This window comes from Phodopus roborovskii, unplaced genomic scaffold (genome assembly GCF_943737965.1).
Source record: "Phodopus roborovskii unplaced genomic scaffold, PHOROB, whole genome shotgun sequence".
NCBI classification, from domain to species: Eukaryota; Metazoa; Chordata; class Mammalia; order Rodentia; family Cricetidae; genus Phodopus; species Phodopus roborovskii.
The window spans coordinates 19428574-19455453 of record NW_026126459.1 but is presented as its reverse complement, the minus strand read 5'-3'; the positions used below and the strand labels follow the sequence as shown (position 1 = coordinate 19455453).

Sequence of the window (26880 nt, the reverse complement as noted above, 5' to 3'; positions counted from 1 at the left end):
AACATGAGATCAACTCTAATTGACACCTAAGGAGAGAATAGCAGCTCCCTTCCCACCACTCCTGACCTTAGGAGTTGAGAGCTATTTACTTCCTGGGCAGTTACACTTCGGAAGTGACTGGATTTGAAGGGAGCAAGTGACTGGGTGGGAAATACAGAGTTGTTAGCAGATTTTCCATCTTGAAGGCAAACCCAAGGGTTGCAAGAATGGAGTTGGTATTCATCATTTCATTCACAGCCAAGAACTCTGTGGGGTGCAATTACCCAGAATACTCCTAGGAACTCTTAGTGTGGGTTCTTATCCAGAGTGTCTTAAATGGGAAGAAATGCTGTTCTGTATAATACAGTAAGCCAAGTTCAACTGGCTGACAGTGTACTTCAGTACCTAGGCACACACCAGGAGGCTCTAGTACAGTGGTTCTCAACCTGAAGGCCAAGACTGCTTGGGGGGGGGGTTGGACAACCCCCTTTTAGGGATCACATATCAGATATCCTGCATATCATATACTTACATCATGATTCATATCAACAGCAAAATTAAAGTTATGAAGTAGCAACAAAATAATTTTATGGTTGGGGTCACCACAACATGAGGAATTATATTAAAAGGTCCCCCCAGCATTAGGAAGGTTGAGAACCCCTGCTCTAGTCAATTAGATGCAGTTAAAATTCTTCCAGTACCCACCGACATAATAAGAGATGATTAAGGGTTGCATGGATCTCAAAATCAAAACAATTTCTATATATTATGATAGTACTGCATCGAAAGAAAATATGTATTAGATGAAGATGCCGAAACACACAAAAAAGTTGATGGCAGTATAATATTATGTTCTGTAACATAAAAGGGCAAGACATAAGCTCCAAGAGACGGAGGTGTTCTGATGCTGTAAGAGCATGAGATGTCTAACTTTTCAGACCTCTGTTAACAATGTTCTATAAGGTAAATTAGCTTATTCACTCCATTCTGTCTTTCTAACCTAGACTCTCTTGCAGCTGGGGTTCTAGAAATTACTTTTTAATTGCTCACCAGCTGTGTCATGTCTGTCCCTCAAATAGAGACAGAGAGGATGCAGCAGGGACATCTTAAGCCTGGGACCACCATGTGCAGCCAGTTCCTAGATGTGTGAGTCACTGGACCTTCTGACCCCCTGGGTCTTCAGGAGCCATGGGTCTGGTGGTCTCCCAGACAGCACTAAGCCTTGTTTAAAACTTGCCTTCACATGTGATTACTAAAAAATGTATCATGTAACCACATGTCTAAGCCAGGAGAGTCAGGTAAGGAGGAATGACAGGACTGGGTTGTACTCAGGATCTTTAACTACAGCTTGTGTTTAAGACTCCACGAGTCAGCACAGGCTGGAGCAGCCAAAATGGGGGATATTTCTAGGTAAGTACATGATTGGTACTTATAAACTTATAAACTTATAAAACTTTTCCTGCCCTCAATGTTTCCCGTTTCTAGAGAACAGAGAGAAACAGTCTTTGCCAGACACACTGTGAGAAGGGAGATGTTACAGGAGTGGAATGGCTGTGGTAAGGAATGACTTCATTCAGAGCCTTCCACCGCCTCCATTCTGCAACTTCAGACTTTCTGTAATGAGGTTCACAGCGGCAGTCCTTGCAAGGCAGAAGTGACAAGGAAACCAGCATAAAGCACATCAAATACACACGCTTAGAGACATGTGCATGTGATGCTACAAGCCGTACAGAGGCGCTTTCTGCATTCTAAAGTCAGACAAGATGGATCAGCAGCCAGGTGCAGGACAGTTCCATAACAGGGTGCAGTTAATGGTCACAGAAGGTAAAGCTAATTAGGAAATTTGAGGCTTGCCTCCCCTGTATAAAAGTTATACATATAAATTAATATATATTGATATATTAAAATTAATATGGCATACACAATTTAAATGTAATTAATATGCATTTTAATATGTCAACACATTAACCTATATAGAATATTATACTGTTATATTATGATTATATTATAAATACATGCATATATGTGCATATATACATAAATGCATACATACATACACACATACATATATATGTATGTGTGTGTGTATATATATGTATATATATATATATATTCTAAACAGAAGTATATATATATATATATATATATATATATATATATATACTTTATTTAAAATGGCTTCTGTTTAGAGTCATAGCAATCACAAGCTGTGGCTAAGGCAACATGAAGAGTGCTGATCCCTGTGCATAGCTCCCTGGCTACTACTAGGGGAAAGGGATGTATTTCCAATAGCGGAGGATGTAAATACCCGAATCTGACCCAAAGCCTCACTCATGCCAGGCAAGCACACCACCACTGAGCTGCATCCCCAGCCCTCTCTGTGCTTCTGTGGCAAGTATTTCCCAGAGTGAGGTTTCCAGTAAAACAAAGAAGAGTCTCAATGGCAATGCCTTCTCTTACTGGCTAAGTGTGGCCACCTTAGACTTCGCTGTCCCCTAACAGTGCCCATGGGTATTTCTAAAGGGTACAAAATAGCATTTGGTGGCCTTTTACAAGTACAGCCACCACCCATCCTGCAAGGACCCTCAACCCCCACTTCCATGTGCTTTGGTGCATGTTTGTGTGCATGGGCTAATGCCTCCCCTTTCAGGTTGAGAGACATGGTTCAGTTCCTCGCTTGCACTTACCTATAACCCAACGCTACTGATCTTAACCTACACAATACAACTGGAAAAGAAATGCATGTACCTTTGAGCATGGCAATGTCCAATCTATATAAGAATTATTACACTAATTAAACACTCAAAAGTCCACATTTTAATAAAATGCTTTCATTGTAATGTTCTTAATACTACATAGATTAAAAAGGATGACCACCACCGAGTTTCTGTGCAGAAGTTACACATAAAGATTGATCTTTTCTATTTATTACAGAACTTGCTATTACCACTTCAGTGAAATAGACTTAAAAGCCTTTCAATCCTTGCCCCCACCCCCACCCCGGGCTGGATCCCAGCTGTGGAATTGTAGCATGAGGGATAAGATAAGCATTCTTGATCTACAAACCATGCTGAGTGCCTACTTATACTAACTGTGATTTTGTAAGTTTAGATTTTGTATTTTGTTTTAAAGATGTTCCTGTGATAGTCTATTCAAGGGGAGGAGGAAGAGGAAGATGTAGAAGAGGAGGAGCAGAGGGGAGAAGAGGAGGAGGCGACTCCAAGTTTTGAGGCACTTTCAGTCCTGAGCATTTGGGACAGTGGGTACTGAAACTATAAGGGCTTCCAATGACTCATGCCCTTTGCCCTTGGGTAGCCGTCTCCACCTCTTCCTCTCATTGCTCAGACTTGGCTGCCTGACTTGCTGCAGCTGATAATAGGCCAAATGCCACTGTTGCACATGTGGGTACACCTTGCCTATCAAGTTGGTACCCAGGGGGCAGTAGTGGCATGACTTTTATAGGGTAACCAATTGTTTTCTGATTGGATTTGGTCTGTTTCACAGGAGAAATTTCAGGCCTGGTACCACAAACCTGTTCAAAAGCTCATGGCTGAAGAAGTCATAGGGCCTAGGGTAGGACCTACTCTTGTTACTTTGCTAAATGGTTATGCTATGAAGCTATCTTCATTTAATTTAAACCCATAGATCTGGGCTGCTCTCAACTCCAGAAGAGAAGCTTTGCCTTGTGCCGTGCATCAGTTAATGAACACTTATAACTGGTCAAAGAGCTGATAACAAGTAACCACGAGTGCTTAGCCCCAAATGGGAGATCTTTTATCAGACCAAGGTTAGGTAATATTGCAGAAGAGGAGGTAAAAAGAATTTGATAGCCGGAGGAGCAGGGCAAGTGCCATGCTTCTGGGAAGATGTGGCTATTGCACTAAAAACTTATCATTTATGGTTACCTGCAGGAGACCCACACAAAAGAAGCCAGCTCAAATTACAACACAGACTGGGAGTGAGCTCACAAGACCTCACCCCTAACAGAGGAGCTGTTGGCATTCAGTAGTTGCTTGGAGAGGGAGAATCATTCTTTGGAGGGGTGGCCATAGGTAGGTCGCCCATGCTCCAGTGGATGGTGGCACACCCAGGTAGCACAAGCTGGACTTAGTGTGTTATTTTAGAAAAGAAAAGGACTCCAGGAAGTTGAGAGAGAATCTGGAGGGAGTAGAGAGGAGAAGTGTGTGTGTGTGTGGGGGGTGACATTTCATTGTATAGACGTATGACATTCTCAAAGAATAAATAAATATCAACAATTTTTAAAGCTCGAGACATTGGGACCTGTGTTCCTTTGCTTCCTCTTGTAGCTCTAAAGCCTCAAAAAAAACCCCATAGGATTGACCATTTGAGGGTGAGAAACCACATGGAATCCCACAGACCAAGGCAGCCTTCTTCCTGCCAGATCACCTCTCAAGCCAGTGGCTTACCACAGAAATCAGCTGAGCCAGGCCAAGTATGACTCAGGGAATTGAGAGAAATAATGAAATGAGAAACCAGGTGTGCTTGTGAAGCTGCAGCCTTTTGATACAGTAAAATCTAATGACACCTACAAATAAACCTCTTGGGGAGCTGCCGCTCAGCCAGGACATGGTCCTAAAAGTGGACGACTTTAATAGCTAACACAAAATTTTACCAACGCTAGCAAACTGAAAGGCAAAAGTAACTTACCCCACACTCCCATAAATACTGCAAATACCAGGGTTCCGAAACTGTCAAAGATGCACAATTTCTGGAAAATAGAGCAGTGACACATAAATAAATGAATCCTTCGCTTATCAGCATTCAGCAAATACATAACGCTTCGTGCTCTCTGCAACCTGAGTGTTCTCTAGGGCTGATGCCGGTTTAGCAATCACAACACATACGACATACTCACAGATGGAATTTCTCACATTTTAAAGGCAAACAGCTTTTGCCATCTGAGCCCGAGTGCATTTTCTAGTGGAATCTCCCCATGCCGTAATAAAGATGTAGGCACATCTGCTAAGATTGTGAGCTGCTAAAGCCTCTTTTATGAGCTGTCAGAGTGAAGGTAAGGATGCAGCCAGTGGCTCTAAGAATCTAGTGCCCTCTAAGCAACTTTACGATTTGCCTCTTATCATTGTCTCATTCCCCTCAGAGGATAAGTTCCAGAAATACTTCTTTTCTTATTTAAAAAAAAAAAAAAAAAAAAAAAAAGGAAGAAAGAAAGAAAAGACAAAGCTGAGTTGAGTTTCTGTGGCTATGGCTTTCCTCCAGGAGTGTTCTGCTTCCTCCAACCCAAGAATGGCTTGGCTCCTGTAACGGCCATGCTTCCTTCCAGTGGGATAAAGCCTGTGCAGGTGCTACTGATATCCCCAGTACAGTTATCACTAAGGATCACTCTCTCACTGCTGCCAAGCTTGATCTCTTTGCGGATAGATACACAGCCTTTATGACATCCCGGAAAAACTTTTCCTTGGTTACCAACTTTCATTAGCAAGCATCTAAAAATTTCCTTTAGAACCTACAATGCTAATGGGAAAGTGGGAGCATGTATTCTGCCTACTTTACAAGCGGCCACATGAAGAGTGAAGTTGGGGGGTTGGAATTAAAGGGGGGGCAAAGGCTCTGAGTAAATAAGGAAACTTACAGTGATGACATATTCAAAGCCATTTCTAAACAGGAAGTGTACTTTGCTGTAGGTAGTTTTTTGGAGGTTGCCTTTATACTCAAACAAAGTGATGTAATTCTTATGTATGCAAAATCATTAGTTATTTTCATAAGGCATATATCTAGTTAGTTATATTCTCATCCACCTGGTTCCCAAAGCAGATATATGTCCCCTCACCGTCCATGTGGACCTTGAAAAACTACCACGATTCTAAATGTTCTCCTGAAGCAATTCCTCTTAAAAACCCTCCAGGTTAAGGAAGAACTTGTCATGCTTAGATGTCCAGGAGAACAGAGCCAATGCCTGTGTCCCACAAATGATGCTTTCCATAGCTTTTATCTTTTTGTCTTTTGGAAAAAACACCTGCTCTGAGATGTCTTTCAACATTATGTTCTACCCTTTATTGCAAATAACTGCACACAAAGAGCTGTGAAAAGTATTTCAAATGTGTAATCTGCTTCTCAAGATCCCTTCCAATGCCATTCCCATTTTGGAATTGGTACAATTCATACCTACTGCCCAAGGAGGGATATGTCTGATACCCTAGGGCAGAGGTAGACATACATGAAGCTGCCATGCTAGTCACACTTGTGTGAAGCATGGGTACAAGAAAGGAAGTTGACATTTGGCCTTTCTCCTTTGTCCCAGGAGAGCGATGAGGGCAGGAGTACAGGAGGTAGTAAGGGACTGCTTGGTTAGCAACCTAACTTAGGTCAACTGGCAGCTGGCACAGAGGACCAGATGCCCCAAGTCAGCATTTGGTTGGAGTCCTGTCAGTTAGTGAGCATCTCTTCAGAAGAGAGGTAGAAATTAGTAAGTGGATCAATGAGTGAAGATGGAAGAAGGAAGAACTCCTCTTTTCTGCCCCACCCCTTCAGCCCTCAGATGCGTGTCTTTGTCTCCTCTTTGTATGCAGCTCCCACAAGATTCCAGAATTTCTTTAGGAAAACCAACAAAACCAAAGAACCCCCTTAGGCACCCCCCCAACAATAAAAGATACTTGAAAGTCCTGAGCTAAGGTGGAGTAGTAGGTGGAGTCTAAGGAATGAAATCTTGAGTGGGGGAGGGGAGGGAGGAAAGGACCTCTCAAGAAGGGACCCCACCGCACCTGCCTCAGGTCCAGAGCCTCTGGGAATGCGCTAACAAGTGCCTTTTAATTTATCAGTCAAAAACCAGTGACCAGCAGCTTCCCAGAGTCTTATTCTGTGTAATCTGCAACATGCAGGCCACTACTCCATAGTCTCGGCATTGCTGTGGCTCAAGTGGCAGGTGATGAAATCTTTCTTTTTAAATCTATAAATTCAGTGTAGAAACGGACAAGGCTGACAATGTACCACAAGCATCACAACTAGCAGTGGGACAAGTTTTTCAAACACCAATCTGGATTTCAGGGTCGTGTGCCTGATGGCAGCAGCCAGTGAGGAACGTGGCAAGGCCATGGTGACCGGCACAGATCTGCTGCAGCTCCTGTCCCTGCCAGCATCTAGGTGTGTGAGCATAACAGGCCACTTAGTCTCTCAGGGCCTCAGTGTTTCAACTTGTAAAATGAGAGAATGATTACAGCAGGGACCATTATAGTCATGAGAGGACAGGCTGTTTCCCTCCCTGCCCAGGAAAAGCACCTGTGATGCAGAATCACTTTCTCATTTTACAAGTTGAAAGCTGAGGACCTAAACGACCAAGCTCTCTGTTAAGGTTGCTTCTTCTGTGTAATCCCTCCTATTTCAATGTTCAACCCAAGCTTCCTGGGTCTTAAGAGCTCACCCTGCTTGCCAGCATTTGGGGCATCTCTTACCAATCACTGAGATACAAACCCTTCCTTCTGCATTAATAGAAACAGTCTTAATGGACCAGCAGGGTCTTTTAAAATCCAAGCATCATTTCCCCATGCTTTGAAAGGGGGAAATACAAACTGCATGATTATAGACGTCAGACTTTATAAGCACGCATTTATGAGCACAGGGTTTAGGTTTCTACTCAGTTGAATTAAAGCAGTAAACCTATGGCTGAGGTGATAGCTAAAAGGTGGCAACCCCCAGCCCTGAGAAAATGAAAACTCTACTCAAAATGAGTTTGGAACTTTGGTTGGATTAACTGAGATACTTCAGTAGGTTCAAACCCTCCATGTCTTTCCTTTCCCTGACGCTGAGCGGTCACTCCCAACTCATTGCCTGTAAATGTGGAATAAGCATGTGTTACCTTCTAGTGTTGGCGGGTCACTTAAGGACTCCTATCTTAATATCCTAATGGGGGAATAATGTTATGATTAAGTGATTAATTAGTGTAAATATCTAGAAGAGCAATAATTACCTTCGAAGACTCACAGGTGATATTTAGTCTCCAGAATGGACACAGCTTGTCACACTGGGGACACATTAGGATCTGGCCGCCGATATCAGGATCACAGACCTCTTTGCTACCAAAAGAGAGATAAAGCAAGTCAGAAACCTTAGTAAAAGGCTTTCATTTTCTAGTTGCCTCATAAAATCCAAGTCCATCCATCACAAGCAACAAAACTGAAGCCTACAAAATAGTATCACGGGTAACAGTTATTATTCTGATAAAGACTCACCATATAGAAGCTATAAAAAGCATACAGAATAGTAAGCGGTCTACTTCTTTTCTTCAAAAAAATATTTTTAACCTTTATTTTTATTTACATGGGCGGGTGTTTTGCCAGGCTGTATGTCTGTGCATGGTGTGCATAGAAGTCAGAGAGAACATTGGACTCCCTGGGACTGGAGTTATAGATGGTCATGAGCCAGCTGGGTGCTGGGAATAGAACCCAGATCATCTGGAAGAACAGTCAGTATTCTTAACCACCTAGGCACCTCTCCAGATACTAATATTTTAACACATTTTTTTATTTATCCTTTGAGAATTTCATACAATGCCCAAATGCGCCCTTAACTCAGGGATATGACAATGGTCCTCCTCCATAACCACTTTGGCTGGAGGTCTCTGAAGCACAGAGAGCCCAGAGAAGCAAGGCTATGAGAAGGGGGGGCTGTCTCCATGTACCTCCTAGGAACCTCCCATTCTCCACAAAACCCTCCAGTTGCTGGTTTTATTTGATATAGAAATTACACTTCTACTTCTCCTTCCATGAGCCTCAGACAGAAGCAACCTAACCCGTCCCCCACCCCAGAGCCTAATATTTGTCAAACATTCTGTCTGGCCTTAAATCCAGAGATAATAAGAACATATTTAGTAAAGCTTGTGGACACAAAATCAATATACAAAGTATACATAGGGAAAAAAAAGAGATTTTCTCCTTATCTACCTGTAACAATTGGGAAATAATTTTTTAAAAGCTATTTTTCAGTAGCTTTACAAGTAGAGTGTCGATGAATGAATCTAATCAAAATATGTATTAAAGATTTATATGAAAAAAAACTGTAAAACTTGGTTCAACATAGTGAACTATGATTTTCAGAATTGTTTACGGTAATGGAGATCAGTGTTTGTGTTAGATCACTTCCATTTGATCTACAAATCTCACCGTAGACAAGTTACTAATTAGGCATGGCTCGCACAGCTAAAACAACTAACCAATAGCACAAAATGAAACATGCAAAGATTTCTACCTATATCCAAAGATCTGGTCCCCAAATTAGGAAGAGCAGAATGGACAACTCAATTCATGACACTAACAAAAACATGAACATAAATAAACCCCAATCGTATCAACAAAATAAATTCCACTTAAGAAATAAGAATGACGACACTACAGAATAGGAAAACTAGATAGGGCTGGAGAGATGGTCTCCACAGTTAGAGTATATACCGCTCTTACAGAGGACCTGAGTGGGTTCCCAGCACCTACATAGGGCAGCTTACAACTGCCAACAACTCTAGTTCCAGGGGACCTGATGTCCTCTTTGGCCTTTGGGGCCCCTGTGTACACACACACACACACACACACACACACACACACACACACACTTGAAAATGAAAGGAGTCTTTTAAAAGAGAAAATAACAACAATAAAAGAATATTTCATTAATCTTAGGTTAAAGAGAAATGCTGTCAACATGGAAACAAAAAACACAGAGGAAGCTACTGATACATTCAGGATTTAATGAGAAGAGGCAAGAAGTTGTGGACTGCTCCTACAGGTGGTGCCATTTCAGATGGACCCTGCTGGAATGGGGCCAGCATTATCGTTGACTAGGTGACCTTGCAAATAACTCAGAGAAATGAGTGGGTTTGGGAAGCATGTCTGAGAGAGCTGAGTAAGCGCTTAGAAAACCTACTCATTCACAAAGTCAATGAGAACAATGACTAAAATGTTCAAACTCACCCTTTGCTGATCTCTGAAAGTTAACCGAATACTTGCAGTTGCCCGTGTGTGTGTGTGTGTGTGTGTGTGTGTGTGTGTGTGTGTGTATGTGTGTGTGTGTGTGTGTGTGTGTGTGTGTGTAAATGGGCTGGCCAATCTGAGAATACAGCTTTGTCATGCCCATCTCCCCAGGTTTGTGTCAGCTTTCAAATCCAGCAGCCATCCACCCACTACGAACAAGAGCACCCTCAAAGCCACCAAGTGGGGCAGGCAGTGTCTGTAGCTGCTCCAGGAACCCCTCCCCAGGCGTGGCTGTGTTTCACCTGTCCAGCAGCTCCCTGGGAAAGCTCCATGATGAGTTTTGTTGGTTTTTCACTTCATACCCAGAGCTGTGAAAAAGCCTAGTCTCCCAACTGTCCACTTTAAGAAACTCCAGGAATTACTTAGCATAGCACCTGCTTTAGTGATTGTAGATGTAAACTCAAAAACTTTAAAGGAAGAACTAGTGTGTGGTATCCTTCAACATATCTGTGAGACATGGAGGAGCATCATGCATGTGAGCTAGACAGTACATACAGGAAAGATCCCAGAGGACCTGGAGGCTAACCCTGGGCTTCTGCATAAGCTAGGAGGAAGTCTTAGGAGAACTGAACATGTCTGCTGGAATGTTAGACACATTCCCACTACACACCACACACAAAGAGGACATGGCCCAGCACCAAGGAAATCACTGCAAATCCAACTGCTGTCTAAAAATCCACTGAACACAGACTTTAGTGCCCATATAAGGCAGGTAACACAGACCATGGCATCAGTCCAGGAAAAGAGCAAGAGGAGCAGAGGCAGTGAAACAAACAGAGGTGGCAACAAACCCTCATGGAAAATCCGATTCCCAGGGTTCTTACGGTGTAATATTTAAAACGCCATGTTCTCAACCTTGCAAGTCGCAGGCACACCAGAAACCTGAAAAGTATAGCTCTAAAAGAAGAAGGGCTGACCGGGGGAGACCAGCACATTCTCTTTAGTAAAGTCTTTAAGCAAGTGTGCACACAGAACTAAAGCAATCATACCTAAGGAATTAAAGAGATGATGTAAGCCTGTCTCATGAAATGGGGAAGCAGGAAGTTAAAGAGAACTAAGTAGAAACTTATGCAAAGCACAATAACGTCAATGACAAAAATTCATAAAAGGCAACCTCTGCAGATAAGACACACAATGTTGTATCTGTTAAGATTTTATAGTCTGAGAAATGGGGGGGGGGGAAGGTGGCAGGAGAATTCATAGCCCACCCCTCTTTCACCTTTTAGCCTCTAAAGCTAGCACCATGTGAACAACACTGCTAACCCTGGTTGTCAATGGACGATGGACTCTGGCCCTCTTGAACTTCACTAGCAGCAGCTTGTGTTTACTATTGCTTTCTGGGAGCAGAGAACACCCTAGGTCAGAGAACACTGGAAGCTCAGTGGGCGGGTCTTGCCTTCCCTTTGTTCCAGTGCAGAGCAGCCCTCTCCTTGGTGCAGTCTCCCTAACAACTACAGCCTCTCTGCCAGCACATTCCTTAGCTATAACATTAAGCTGCCTGGGGCCCCTTTTCTTTCAAATCTCCTTTTGGGTCTCTGTCCCACTTGCTCTTTTTCATTATAAATCTGCATAAACCATTAATAATAACCATGCCACAGATTCAATATCATGACACCTTATTGCTTCTTCCAAAAAAAGAAAAATTACTCCATTAATTTTAATTTAGTGTCAGGCAAATTCTCAAGACATAGGCAGAAAGCAGCAAGATTCTTTGCCAAAATATTACTGGAACGGCGTCTAGCCCCATGGCTAATATTGTTCCCTCTCAAACTGGGCTTCCAAGTCCACACTGTTCTCAGCACTATTGCTTTCCAGGATCCGAATAGTATGGGCCTTTAGGCTCTGCTTACAGCACTTAACTGAAATAAAGCCACATAGTTTTGGACACAGGTAGTATATTCCTAAGACCCTTTCCATTTTCCATAACCTGTGTAAAGTGTCAGGTAATAGGTGACTGTCATGGTTACTTCATGAGAGGTTTATAAGCACCAGGGACTGAGGTGATGGTTTAATGGGTAACAGCATTTGCTCTGTGGGCATCTCATCATCAGCACCCATGTAATGATCCAAGCATCAGTGGGCATACCTATACTCTAATACTAGGGGATATCGACAGTAGGATCCCAAGAGCTCGATGGTGAGCCAACCTAGGAAAAAAGGTAAGCTCTGGTTCAGTGAGAGATGCTGTCTCAAGGTGATAAGACTGACAGCAGGAGAGGAAGACACAGGTTCTGTTCTGGCTCCTATGTGCTCACATACTCCTGTGCATGGACCACAGCCAACATTCAAAACACACATGCATGCACACACGCACACACTCTCTCTCTCATGCATGCACATACCACCCAATACAAACACATACAAATGAACCTTGCAAAAGTAAAGCCTGCTCAATCTAAAGATCAATTCTGAAATGCCACGGGGAGCAGAACAACGTTAGCCCAACAAAGAAGCCATAGACAGAGGGAGAAGGTACCAACATTCAGTCCTTGGCTGAAAATTCGTTTTCACAAAGAGAGAGAGAGGGGACTTCAAAGAGATATCTTGGGCACACAGGCTCTGCAGCCTGTCAGTGGATTGGGTAATGTGCCTATATATCAGGGTGACAAGCAAACATCCCACTTCAGAGCCATGATGACATGCTCAGGACTTGAAAAATGTCACCACCTCAGCCCTGAAGCCCAGAAACTGCAACCTGCCTGTTACACCTGGGCTGAGGCCAATCCATCAGTAGACAGTGTCTGGCACAGTGAACATCAAAAGCAGACACATGATAACATGACCCCAAATAGCACACAATAATCCAGCATGCCACAGGACCCAGGGACTCCCCTTGAATGAAGCTGGCATTCCACTGCCAGTATCAACTGCAAAGAGATTCTTGGGTATTTAGTTACCTTCTCCCAACATTTTGTAAAATTAAAAACACAGAACCACAACTGAGTTACTTAAGTTTCTGATCATGCAACTGTTCATATAATTTAAGAAAAAGTCATTTCTAAACTCAGAAAACCACGAGCTTTCTGTAACCCCAAGAATTCAGAGCTTTCCTTGGCTCAGGTCAGCAAGGATGTGAAGCATCCCTCAGAAGTTCAAGGGCAACCTTATCTCTTTTGTTTTCATAGAAAGAACTACTTTTAAAAAACCAGAGTTTTGCTTTTAAATTTGAGACAAAATGCTCCCATCAGAGGCTGTGTTGCCTTAGCTGTGAAAAATATTTCCATTTCATTCATTCCTGTTCTCAGAGCAAAGGAGAGAGATCATGCAATGAGCTTTTGTAATGAGTTCTCCTTTCCAAGACTGTCTAAAGCCCTGGGAACACCATCATGACTCATAAGGGTGGAAACAAGGGTTAAAGAGAGATTACCTCCAAGTGCAGTTATCCTGATTGAGATAGCCATAGAGGAAGCAGGCCACGCCCACCACAGCTGCAAGCAGGAGCATCTGAGTGTAGTAGCCTAGCCAAGCAAAGTAGATTCCAATCTTCTCTCCATAATACTTCCTGGAGGGAGAGAGGGAGGGAAGGAGAGAAGGTATTTTTAGAGGATCTTCATTGTGCAGCTTAATCCCAGTAAGGCTGTTTGTTTTTTAGGTAAAGGAGGCTTTTTACATAAAACCTTGATTCAGTTCACTGCTTCAGCATGCTGGCCTTCACAGTGGTGCCTTTAGTTTAACTATGAAACAGCAAGGCCGTGTCAGGCGCAGAAGCAGAGTGAATTTCAAAGTGACCAATGGAGGGAAAAGAGCTGCAGAGGGGCCAGATAGGGTGTCCCTTGTCCTTGGTGAAGAAGAGTAGCATGTTACAGTCTGGGAAAGACCTGTTAATATGTGGGAATCTTCAGCTACCTGCTGTTCCATACTCAAGAGAAAATGCAAGAAGCTCAGTACAAACCCAAATCTTACTGCTGATACAGTGGTCTTCCCATGTGTGAGGTACATTTCTGAGAAAACAGCTGGTACCTCTGACCCCAGGTAGTGCCACCCCACATACCAACTGTGACTTCTCTCTATACAAATATACCTATGGTACTTGAAGAGAAAACTAATAGGAAAATAGAAGTCATTCTTTTTCACATGTTTTTTTTTTTTTTTTTTTTTTTTCTGACCACAGGTAATAGAATGAATAAGATGCAGGCAAAAACGATTCCTGCCCGAGTGGCGAGTGAGGCCCAGGCGGCTGCTGTGCAGTGGGTTTCTACTTTGTTTCTGTATTGGTCTGTAGGGACCACAGGTTCGGTTTGGAGCTGAGCCAGTCTCCTCAGGCCTCACCTAGTAGGAACTCAGCTGTGAGTATAGCCTAGGTCCCTGGGAGGCTGGGCCAGCTTCTAGAAAAAAGGCAAGTTCAGCACCACAGGCTGCAAAGGAAGGCTAGGAGCCACAAGGCACCGTGTTAACAGAAGCACACAATACTGCATGTCCTTGCACAAAGCAGGCCACAACCCCGGACACGGATGATGTCACCGCAGCAAACGCACAGGACAGGGGTGAGCCTCAAGAACATCACAGTGCCCAAGCCACCAGCTTCTGAACTGTAACCTTTATGTTCCGAGAGACAAGCCCCGGTGCAGTCATGATTTCCTCTGAAAATGCTCTCACCTGACCATGCAATGAGCTACTAATTCTAATACTGACTCCTGTGCAACAAAGACTCCTAGGTTCCTGATGGGTAAACTTTAACCCCTGTGAGAGAAGTTTCTGAGAGAGAAGAAAGTCCTTTCATTCATGGTAACATCATCTAAGAGCTTCTTCTGCCCAGGTAAGTCATGCTGGCGCCCACATGAGATGACTCAGGACAGAGCTGGTCATGCCAGAAAGATCAATCAGGATTGTCAAGTCGGGGCTGTGAGCCAAGTGTGACTGCCGGACCTGCAGGGGTAGGAAGGGACTAGATTTTTTTTTTTTTTTTTTTTTTTTCAGTGCTAGGGATCAAATCCAGAGCAGGTCTTTCTTAGATAAATGCTCCACCACTGATCCAAGAGTAGACACTGGTGCTGTGGGACAACCTTTTTCTACACTATGAGTATATATTACTCTCATTTTGCTAGCAAAACGTTGATAGCTGGGCAGGAAGAGACTGAGTGAGAGAGGCAGACTAGGAGAATGCGGGGAAGAGGAAGAGTGGATTCAGAGAGTCACCGGCAAATGCAGAGACACAAGATGAGAATGACGTACTGAGAAAAGGTACCAAGCCCTGTGGCAAAGTGCAGATAGAGATATGGGTTAATTTGAGTGTAAGAGTTAGCTAGTAACAAGCCTGAGTTATCGCCAAGCATTTATAAGTACTATCCAGCCTCTGAGTGGGTTATTTGGGACCAGACAGTCTGGAGAAAAATGTCTGATCACACACTGGGGCACGTAAGTTATAATCTATCCACCATGGGCACATAAGAAAGCCTTGAGAAAACCCTGGGTATCACAGAGCTGGGTGAGCACCTCTGGCTGGCAATACTGTCTGAAAGCTGTCATGCACAGACACCACAAGGGACCCCTGAGTACTTCTCACTGGAATGCTCTCTCATGCTCACCTGATAAGGTCCAAAGGCTGCTTCTTATAGATGCTTCGAGGGTGAGCCCATTCCCTGTACAGGAGGTAACGTTCACTAGGACAGCTGGGGTCCTCCGACTCATAGTTAAATTTGCACTGAGAAACAGAAAGGAAGAAATGAGTGTCAAAGTCCTTGATGTACAAATCTGACCATTAAATATGGCACCAATGGCCATTTGTGGGAGCTGGGTCCGCTTGCTGGAAGCAACAGCTACACCATTTAATTCTTAGTGATTCTAAAACAAGGGTGATTAATTCTTAGTGATTCTAAAACAACACTACTGCCCTTGGGGGATATTTGGGAACAGAGATGGCAATGAGTACTTGGATAGTGATGCTAGCAGTGGTCACACCTAGGGAACAAGGTAGGGAGGTGGCTGGAGCTTCTTGGATGCTAATGTCAAGTGAGGTAGTCCTGATGAATGAGATAACTGGGCCACTCAAGACCTCAGATCCTCACAATCAAGGAATAGCTATCTGAAAGCACACCCCTTCTTGGATGCTGGGGGACCAGGACACTGTCTGGTTAGCAGCAGGCCACTGACACTGCCAATGCTGCCTCTCTCAGTTCAGCAGTTATATTGATGATGCACAGAAAACAAGTGGCAAAGACTATATCATGTCACTCATGCACAAAACCATATTACCACAGAGCCCAGCCTTGGTGAGAGCCCCCATCTTTGTTTGATTCCCCCTCACACCACACAGGATCACCTCAGGCTTGGAGACAGACAAGACCCAGGCCCTTGCAAATGTCAATGAATATTCTAGGACTGTGGTGTCCCACACTGACATCCAGAGAATGGTGCACAACTGTCTCTGAAGTTCAGAAGCTTCCATTGCTAGGGCACAAAAACAGGACAAACTTTCAGGCTGGGTGGCCACACAGGCTCTCCCTGGAGGCTCAGTTTTTGCCATCTTGCCCCTGCCGCCCTCTTTTTCCTTATCCGCGTGAGTCATTCCCTCTTTCCTTATCTGTGTGGGCAAACACTTGTTTGATGTTCTAGTTTTGTTTTGATACATGGCACACTTTAAGATAGTCTTCTCCCCCCAATGCACATAACACACGGTAGCAATGATCAAACTCAGGCCTTTGCTTTCTTTGGTTGTAGAGATTTAGATAAATTGGCCTGTAAATGCAACAAAGTAACAATGTGATTGATGTGGAACTTAATGCATTTCAGGGACAGGATATGGTAAATACTTTTAGATACATGACACCCTCCCACATATGTGGTCATGGGGGACTGGAGTGATCACGTTTAGAATTTTCATTCCATAAGAGATGCTAGGAGTTTAATAAATACTCCTGAAGCCAATGGGTCACTGTAGACTTTGAATAGTCCTTTCATATTGTCAATAATCTGGGGCTTTGTCACGGTGACATAAACCCTGATAAGCTCCATTTTAAAAGCCCTGGTATAGCCTGGAAATAATATTTCAAGGGGGTAAAGTCTATTTACAGAAACTAACATGTTTTCCTTACAAAACAAAGGCCCCTGCTTTTTTCTGGTGATGGCATCTGCCAGTAATATTTTATATAAATTTCATTAACTCTCAAAACAACTCTGTGAGGTAGGAACCATCACTACACCTTCCTTACTGATAAGGACACATGCAAGCAGAGACCATTGAGCCAGGGAGTGGAAGAGCGGGACTTTACTTCCAGACACACAGGCAGCCGCAGCCCTGACCTGTGAGATCTGTACTGCTGCCACATTGCCTGAGGGAGGGAACTGTTCTTTCTCCCTAGTCCAACCCAGCACCGTCTCTACACCTGAGGTCCATCAGTAAAGATGCTTTGGATCTTTCTTGCCCTGGATCAGCCTGTGATCCTTCGTGATATTTTCTTTGTCTTATAGAGAAAAGGACAGAGGGTCAAGAAATTGAGTCCTTCCCTGTAAGCACCAGAGTACTCACTGGACGTCTCTACTGTTGCCATCTGACTTACATCGTGCAGAGGGAACGCTGCCTTGTAGATTCCAGAACTGACCAGTCTATTGATCCCAAATTTGTTAACGTTGTTCATCACTTGGTATTTGACTCGAGAGAGGATGAAATAAACCTAAAAAGATTTTGAAACAGACCATGTGGTTTTTATGGTAGAACTAGCTAATGCAAATCATTTATTACTGTAGCAGAAATCTGTCCACACTGAAATAATACCAACAGTACTAATAAAAGTTTTTTTAAGTATATATTTTAAAATCAGAAATGCAATGACCCAACCAAGCAGCTAATTCTTCAATAGCAGGTTTCAAACCACACCAAAACAGAAACGGTATTCTGTCTAGACTTACAATGCGGCTTCTGGTGGCAGGGTTGAAGAAGGAATCTCTATCAAGGATATAAAAATCATTCATCCGGCTCTTCTCAAACGGGGCAGTGAAGAACTCCTGCTCTGGCTTGATGACACTCTCATTCACGCGGAGGACCTTGGTAAACCAGTTGAGGGTGCCAAAGGCTGAGCGGGTCTTCAGGTCATTGGGTTTCAGGGGGAGTTTGATGTGCATGATCTCAGCATAGGTGCACAGCACTTCCCAGGGTGCGTGTACTTTTACAAACACAAGCTTGTCATCAGAAACCTATGAAGGGACAACAGAAACCAAACAACTATGGACACAATTTTAAAGCACAGATGTTTCCCTACTGTGCTCCAGTAGGTTTTAAAATGAAAAAAAAAAAAAAAAATCCATGTCAAGAGGACACCAGCAAAAGGGAAGATAATATCAGATCTGCAAATGATTATACAATTTTTACTTAAAGATAATTCTTTAGTTTGAATTAAGAGACACAGAATTAGCGATTTTCTAAATAGTTGTTTTGTTTTTTTAAGTTGTATTTGTGTGTGCTTGTATGTGTGTGTATGAACTTGTGCAGGTGGCCCACAGCAACCAGAAGAGGCTGTCAGCTCCCTTGGAGCTGGAGCTACAGGCAGATGTCCTGAGAATAGGACTTTGGTCCTCTACAGGAGCAGCAAATTCCCCAAGACTCAAACTAATAATATTTTTAGTGAGAAAAGCAAACTTAATTTGCTATCACACAATCTATTAGTGACCCAGAATCACAACATTAGAATATCCATGGCAAGGCTGTTCCAATGAAAAAAATTTCTAAGCCTGGAAATGGGCGACTTAATCTATTTTATATCTACCCATTATACTATATGGCCACTGATGGCAACAAGTTACCCTCTCTGCTATAGATATGCTGTCTATGTAGCAAAGAGAAAAAACAAGGCACAAAACTGAAATGTTCTCCCTTTGAAAGAAAAAAGTATGGACATGGTGTATCCATTGTTCACATGTGCGGAGGGCAGAGGGTGACTCTCGGTCACCAGCACTCACCCATGCAATTCTGGGACTGAACTTGGGCCACTGGGCTTTTTGTGGCATGTGACTTTGTCCACCAAACCATCTATCTCACTGGCCTGTAGTACAGGCTTTATCTGTCTGCTCTACTCTCTGTGCAGTGTGGCTGAGGCTGCATGCCATGCCTCAACTCCAGGTGATGCACAAGCTCCCAACTACAGTGGTTCACAAAGCCTTTCAAATAAACTAACACTTACTGATCGTGTTGCTTCCAGCTGCAGGCCATGACAGATGAGGTTAGACTCATAGGCTTGTCTTTTCCTCTGAAAAAGAAACAGGAATATATGTTAGAATGCCTATTTTAGCAGAAAAGACAAGTTTTTTAAAAGAAAAATAATAGCCAAGTATTTGGGCCTTGAAGAGACATATTTGCTCATAATGGAGCAGAAGCAATGAGCCTGCTGGTGATATATAGAAGTTGGCCTCCAAGAGAATGCAAGAGAGTGTACTGGATTCCCTATGCTCTTCAGAAGGCCATGGGCTGGCCTGGTGGGGCTTTGGTCTTTTGGAGGTACATAAAAATTACTATGGTACAACCTCTGCTTCCCAAGAGCACACAAAAGGAACTTTTTGAGTTTCATTCACTGATGTTATTTTTTTCAGAGTTAAAGATTCCAGATTTTTAAACTTTTATTTTTATACTATATTTTCAAGTGATTCAACATCAGATGCATCTGGATTTCAACATATACCCACGCACACCCACACAATGAATGCATGCCTTAACTAAGTCAACACAGTAATGCAAACACTTTAACAAGATTCAAAGTATTTGCAATGTAATGTTCAGAAAGTCACAAATATGTTGAGGTCTACAAATTAGGGAACTGTCTGCTAATATACTCCTATCCCCTTGGTTACAAGACCAATTCAGAAGATGCTGGATACACTGGGTGTACTATCGAGTTCCATATGGTCAGACATCTGCAAAACAGAAGCCCAGGACATAAGGAAAGCATGCAGACATGTGGACTGCTGCTTGAATTCCTGCTCCAAGATCCCTTCAAGATGTACTATGAGGTATAAGCTGAAACAAACCGTCCTTGCCCAAGTTGCTTTTGTACTTGGTCTTGATCACAGCAATAAAAAGGAAACAAAACAATAAGGAAGCTGCTATTCATCTGTTCATACTTCAGGAGTGTTCTCTTTAGATTTTCATGAGAGTGTGAGTTAAGTGGCCTGATGCACATAAACCCAAATTTCCATTTCATTCTTTTAAAAAAATATTTTACTTAATTATTTTAAGAGTTCTCTATCTGCATGTATATCTTTATTCCAGAAGAGGGCATCACATCCCAGTATAGACAGTTGTGAGCCACCATGTGGTTGCTGGGAATGGAATTCAGGTCCTCTGAAACAACAGCCAGTGTTCTTAACTGCTAAACTATCTCTTCAGCCTCCTGAATTTCCATTTCTGATAATGGCCAGAGATGAGTTGAGGCAACCCTCTCACTGAAGGCAACTCAGAATGGCAGATGAGGTTTTTGTTTTTTGTTTTTAATCCTTTTAAAAATAATACCACCAGCCACCTGCTGCCAGACAGAGGTCAAGACAATCCAGGGGAATCAGTCAGCCACTTTTCCTAGGGAGTATCACTTCTGACTTCATACTGAGAGCAGCAGAGTTGGCCCTGAGCTGCTGTGCCCCAACACAGAAAGCTCCTACTAAATAGGATGTGGACACTCAGTATGTGGCTCACTCTGAGTCCACACGAAATCCCTGATAACATTGCGCAGAAACATCGGAAGCAAACATGGTTTCATTTGTACTCAATGACCATACAGTTCTAATAATAAGCAAATACCACTTTGCACACATTCGAGATAACTCAGCAGAGAGACACCCAAGCAAGTGCTAGAACTTCCTCAAAGAGAGCACCCGGCTGGCCTGAAGGCCCAGGGTGCTGTTTCCCACCTGCTGCCCAGTACTAGGCCCTCTGAGGCTGCCCTCACTGACTCTCCAAACAGTCTTTGGGTATTTTGATCTTTTATACTCTTGGACTGTCTTCTTTCCAGCTTGCCTTGGGTAGTAACTCAGTTAACTCTCAACTCCAAAGCATCTCACCATCTAGAGTCTCATGGTACTGCAGCCTTGTTCCCAACCACGTCTTTACCAGTAAAGAAAAACACTTGGATTTTGTGGAATTTGAATGAGAATGGCCCCCATAGGTGAATTTATATGACTGTCTGGTTCCCAGTTGATAGAACTATTTGGGAAGGGTTAGGAGGCGTGGCCTTGTTGGAGGAGGTGTCACCAAAGGTAGGTGGGCTTTGAGGTTTCAAAATGTCCACACCAGTACCAGTCCTGGTCTCAATCAGTCAGCCAGTCAGTCTTCCCATCTCTCTCGTGCGTGCGTGCGTGCGTGCGTGCGTGCGTGCGTGCGTGTGTGTGTGTGTGTGTGTGTGTGCAGATGGAAATTCTTTTTTTTTCTTATTTTATATATCAATCCCAGTTCCTTTTCCCTCTCTCCCTCCCATGCCTCCCAACCACCCTCCCATCCCACCCACCCCCACTCCACAGGGAGGGTGGTGCCCCCCAGGAGGGGTCAACAAAATCTGTCAAGTCATTTGGCCCTTCCTCCTGTCTTTAGGCTAAGGGAGTACCCCTCCATGGGGAATGTGCTCCCAAAGTCCTTTCGTGTACCAGGGATCATCCTGGTTTCATTGGCAGAGGTCCCTTAGACTGCCCAGGCCTTCTAACTGAGACCCATGTTCAGATGGAAATTCTTAACTGTACTGAAAAAACAACAGGCTGAAGTTGTTAAGATTCACAGTGAGAATGAATCCTCCATGACATTGTGAAAGGGAGAGGAATTCATGCTGGTTGACTGTCAAAGTTCACACTGCTGATGTTAAAGCCCCAGTACATGACACATTTAGTGGAAAAGCATTGCATGGTGAGTGTGTGTGTGCGTGCAGAATTTGGTATTTGGTGTGGTCTATGGCTTGAAATATCAACTGGGGTCTTGGAATGCATTTCACAGATGAGGGGAAAACACTATATTCAGTATGCATTTATTAATTTATGATATAAATATTTACTAAGGTCTTACTATTTTTCAGGGAACTTGCAAACTTCTCAAGACACAAGGATTTTTTCCATGTCTGTTTGGAGGATCTAGAGACATTACCCATGACTTCAGACTTTCTCCCATTTTAGGACTGAAACAGTTACATGCTTCAAGGCAAAACAACTGAAGCCTGCTGTTTTCTATGGACATTTCAGGTCACTGCAGATCTTGTATCTACTACAGCAGGCATGCACAGATGGTCTTTCTCCTAGTGCAGTAGTTCTCAACCTGTGGGTCACAATCCCTTTGGGGGTTACGCATCAGATACCCTACATATCAGATATTTCTGTTATGATTCATAACAGTAGCAACATTACAGTTATGAAATAGCACCACAACATGAGAAACTGTACTAAAGGGTTGCAGCAATAGGAAGATTGAGAATCAACTGTCCTAGAATCTTGTCAAGTTTAGCTCTACTCCAGACTCTGTGTCCTGAGTAGTTCTTTTGTTATTGTGGTGGTGGGCTGTTTTGCCAAGTTAACACAAATTAGTCTTATGAGAAGAGGAAACTCAATAGAGGAAATGGCTTTACCAGATTTCTTGTAGACAAGTCTGTCAGGCATTTTGTTGTTGTTGTTGTTGTTTTTCATTAATGATTGATATGGGATGGCTCAGCCCGTTGGGATTGATGACACCTCTGGCCTGGTGGCCCTGGGTTCTATAAGAAAGCAGGATGAGCAAGACATGAGGAGCAAGCCAGTAAGCAGCGCTCCTCCATGGCCTCTGCATCAGCTCCTGCCTCCATGTCCCTGCCCTGACCAGTGGTAGGGTGTGACCTGAGAGTTGTAAAATGAGATAAAACTTTTTGTTCCCAGGCTGCTGTTGGTCATGGTGGTTATCACAGCAACAGACTCCCCCACAAGACCCCTGAATTGGAAACCAAGTGCTATCATGCAAAGCAGAACTAACTCTGGGGTGATGAGGAGGATAGCAACTCCAGGGATTGATATACAAAGCGGTTGGTGACCCCAGTAGTCACAGGTATTTCAGTTAATGCTTTATCACATTTCCATCAGTGTGAAAAATTCCCAACAGAAATAAAGAAGGAAGACAAGTTACAGGCATGGCAGTACTCATGGTGGCAGGAGCGTGTAGCAGTTCACATGGGAATAGATAGGATGCACAGGCCAGAACCGAAGGTGAGCACAACCTTCAAGAGCCCTCCCTCCTGCTCCACCTCTGCCAGCAGCCCTAACTTATTAAGAGCTCCACAACCTTCTAATATAGCCCTAAAAGCTGAAGAGTATGAGCCAGGAGACATTTCAGAACCAAATCTAAGAGATGTAAAGACTCAGGCTCGAGCACTTAGGTCTTAGCAGTCAGCTAGAGGCGGGTCATCTCCTAGAGGTTAGGGAGTATTTTAATACTGGTGAGTGGCCCTGTTACAGATCCCCTGCTTCACTATAGTTAGGCCCATCATGATGCTCAGCTATCTCCTCTCTGGTCACCAACCCCCCCCCCAGGGAACTGTCCCATACTTCCAAGGTGCTCCACATGCTTGGCCCCCAACTAGCAGAACCCCATTCTCTGTGGGCTAGCTTCCTTCCTCATAGCGATAATGGTGGCCACTTACTGCACACCTACGGGTGTGCCCATTTAATTGCTGATACCATCTCTCTTCTTGGCATCTGAAATCCACCCGTTATTTCTCTCCTTGAGCTTACTGGGTAATTAAATGCCTTCTATTTCTTCACTGATCTTACCTGTCAGCCAAACTATCACTCCAAATGTTTCCCATTCTAAGACTATCAAATCTCCCATGGTCCTCTCTTTCTTTTCTTACCATTCCTGCCCTTGAGATGTTAGTGTTTTAATATCAGTAACTTAAGTACTTAATACAGGCCTATAAAATAGTATGCATACCATAAATGTCTGATGACTTAATAAATGGAGTGCATTGTATACTAATGGCTCCCTGTTACTCAGAAGCTGAGAACACTCCAGTGTAACAACTGGGCTCCTTCACCTTTAACCCTTTACTTGGGGGTATTGTAGGCTATGTGGAGAGGGACATTTTATCTTAGGGTATCCGAATGGCAGAGAACGCGGGGCTTCCAAAGCATGTGAGGTTCCCAGATACCTAATAATGAGGAGACAAAAGTGGTAAGGTTCTAAGAGCTAGGCTGTTCTCTTATCAAACACACCGAACAGACCACTCAGAGTGTCAGCTGTACCAACCATAGGCACTGCACATGCAAGCCAGAAGTGGTCCATTCCTCCACTTTTGGGGGGGGGGTTCTGATGGAGGCTACAATTTCTCAGTACTTTCATGGGGCACTTTCCTCTTAGATTCTGCTGTATCCCAAATAGCCCCTTCGGTTTTCACAATTTGGATTCCCCTTTATTCTTGGGTTAGAGCCAAAATTCAAATCCTAGCTCTTCCATTTCCTACCTCTGTGATGTTGGGCAACACTTTGAGATAAGTATCATTGTTTTCATCTCTAGAGTCAGTGAAGAAATCACTTCACTTTAGGGTTAAAGATTAAATGTGGCTATCAGTATACAGCAGTATACAGTGTAACACATGAAGCCTGGTACACAATCCCTTCTATTTTTCAGGACTTCGAGAATCACCATCCTTTAATATAAGAAATCTAAAAAGACTAGCAATAACCATCCACTCTTCCTCTACACTGTACACCTCATGACCTTCCAGTGTGATACACTCATAGCAAGAAGCACAGGACTATCACTGTGGGGAGAGAGGGCTCACAGCTCAAAGTGAAGGCAGGAAAGAGTACCTACCACCCACCCTCCAGAAACATTTATAGCTCCCTTTCTGAGAGATTAGTAAAGCTCTGAGAGAAATAAAGAATGCTGCAATTAAAACTACAAAGGACACACCAACATAACTAAAAAGCCTCATGTTCCTGAGCATTGTAGATTACCAACTCCATGTCTCATTAGCTTAATAGAGTGATTTCTCTATAGGACTTACCTGTGAATTACACTGTGCAAACCCTGATTATAAACAGTGATCTCTGCTGCTCCTTCTCAGGACCCTGCTTTGTCGAAAAAGCAGGGAGTATAGTGACTAAGAAATCAAATAACGGAGTACACTGTGATGAAATGCCAATTACTTAGGATTAATGAGACATATGTAGATTAACTTCAAAGAGTCTTAAAACTCTGTTAAGCAAAGTACCAAGGGTTTTGCCATTTTATTTTTATTTGGCTAATCTTTGCAAAGTCTACAAAGACACCTGAGAAATAAGTCAAAGGTACTTAATGCATGTAAAAAGCATTAATTACTTTATGTGCTAATTTTGTAGTTATATAGCATGTGCTTCAAAAGGCTTGGGATGTAGAATATATAAACTAATTAATTGCAGCTTAATTTAAATTCACATGTTGGTGATACATTTACTGTTGGTGGACCAGTGTGATGAGGAATTTACTCAAGCAGGTAATGTGTGTTGACAAAGGGCCAAAAAACAGACAAGCATTTTAATTGACAAGCATAAATGAAAGTGAATATTTAGCTGAAATCCAGCTTCAAACTTTACTTTTAAATTAACATTTTTGGTTTAATTAAAAAGAAATACACACTCGTGGGTCATTTGAAAAGCAAGTTACCCAGAGAGAAATCCATTTATAACCTACCACTGAATAAAGGGAGCAAAAGATTGTCAAGGTGGTTTACAAACTTCTCAGCTTCTAAAAACAACATGGAGAGCTCATGTTCAAACACAAGCCCAGGCCTTTCATCTAGAGCAGTGGCTCTCAACCTGTGGGTAGCAATCCCTTGAGAATGGTAAATAACACTTTCACAGGGATTGCATATCAGTTGTCCTGCCTATCAGATATTTAAGTTACAATTCATAGCAGTAGCAAAATTACAGGTTGAAAATAGCAACAAGATGATTTTATGGTTGGGGGTCACCACAACATGAAGAACTGTATTAAAGGGTTACAGCATTAGGAAGGTTGAGAACCACTGGTCTAGAGCTACTGATTCAGTAGAGATGAGAGGAAGTCAAAGTAGTCTGTACATAGACAAATCTAGATACAGTCAACTACTGTTGTCTAGATGATGGAGGCAGGGCTGTGAAATGCAGGGTTCTGGACACAATGTATGCATTGTACCATGATCTCACAGCAGCTTTGGTTACCTGTAGGAATTAAGACCTCAGCTAAGAATTCACTCCCCTTCCTGCTGCCCTAAGCTATAACCACTGGAAAACATGGAGACATGTTTTCTAATGCAAAATGCTAATGCTCTTTTGGCTTCCATAGCCCTGAAAGCACCCTAACTGGTCCTTAGAACCTGAGATGACTAACCACCCCCTCTGCTTCCCCCTCCTCCATCTGGTGCTGAGGTATATAAGCTAGCCCCCCCCCCCCCCAGTAAAGGGAGATTAATAAAACAGCCTTAATACCAAGCAAGAGTCCTGTGTTATTAAGCTCGACACCCTCTGCAGTTTCTTGGGCTTCCACAGCAGCACGGGTGCCACAGTTACCTACATAAGACCTGCCCAAGATGGGCTTGTCTATCACTGGTGGAGAAGGAACTCATGAGCCCTGTCCTTCCCCTATGAGCTATTGGCAGTTATCCATAGCTACAGAGGAGTCCTTTTCTTCAGGAGTAAAGCCCCTGGTAAATTGTCCATGTGCCAGTGAATACACCATCCAAGTGTTCAGAAAACAAACAAAACGGGAACATATGAACACAGCGGCAGGGGGCAGTATCATTTAGAACAAAGGGATCCCCTGGAATGGGAAGAGAGAGTAATAGGGGAAAATTAGCACCATACACTGTATTTATAAAACTGTCGACTAATAAAGAAACACATTCTTTAATGAAAAAAGGAAGAAATACTTCTTCCCAGAATGCACCTTTTCATATGCATGTGCAGGTGTACATAATTTGTTCGTGGTTGCTTATCCCCGTCAAGCTTTTTCTGTGTAGGAATGTAG

The 26880-nt window shown here is 43.2% G+C and overlaps 1 protein-coding gene across 1 annotated transcript in view; it reads right to left on the bottom strand.

The window, feature by feature from the left end:
- Nucleotides 1-26880, bottom strand: part of Ano6 (anoctamin 6) — a 173474-nt gene that overhangs the window by 37446 nt on the left and 109148 nt on the right. Inside the window, exons 5-11 of the mRNA XM_051189739.1 lie at nucleotides 19088-19153; nucleotides 17820-18104; nucleotides 17471-17584; nucleotides 15500-15615; nucleotides 13342-13476; nucleotides 7922-8027; nucleotides 4648-4708 (exon numbers count right to left, since the gene is read on the bottom strand). Of these exons, the coding sequence (XP_051045696.1) occupies nucleotides 4648-4708; nucleotides 7922-8027; nucleotides 13342-13476; nucleotides 15500-15615; nucleotides 17471-17584; nucleotides 17820-18104; nucleotides 19088-19153 (883 nt within the window). The remainder of the gene's footprint in view (nucleotides 1-4647; nucleotides 4709-7921; nucleotides 8028-13341; nucleotides 13477-15499; nucleotides 15616-17470; nucleotides 17585-17819; nucleotides 18105-19087; nucleotides 19154-26880) is intronic.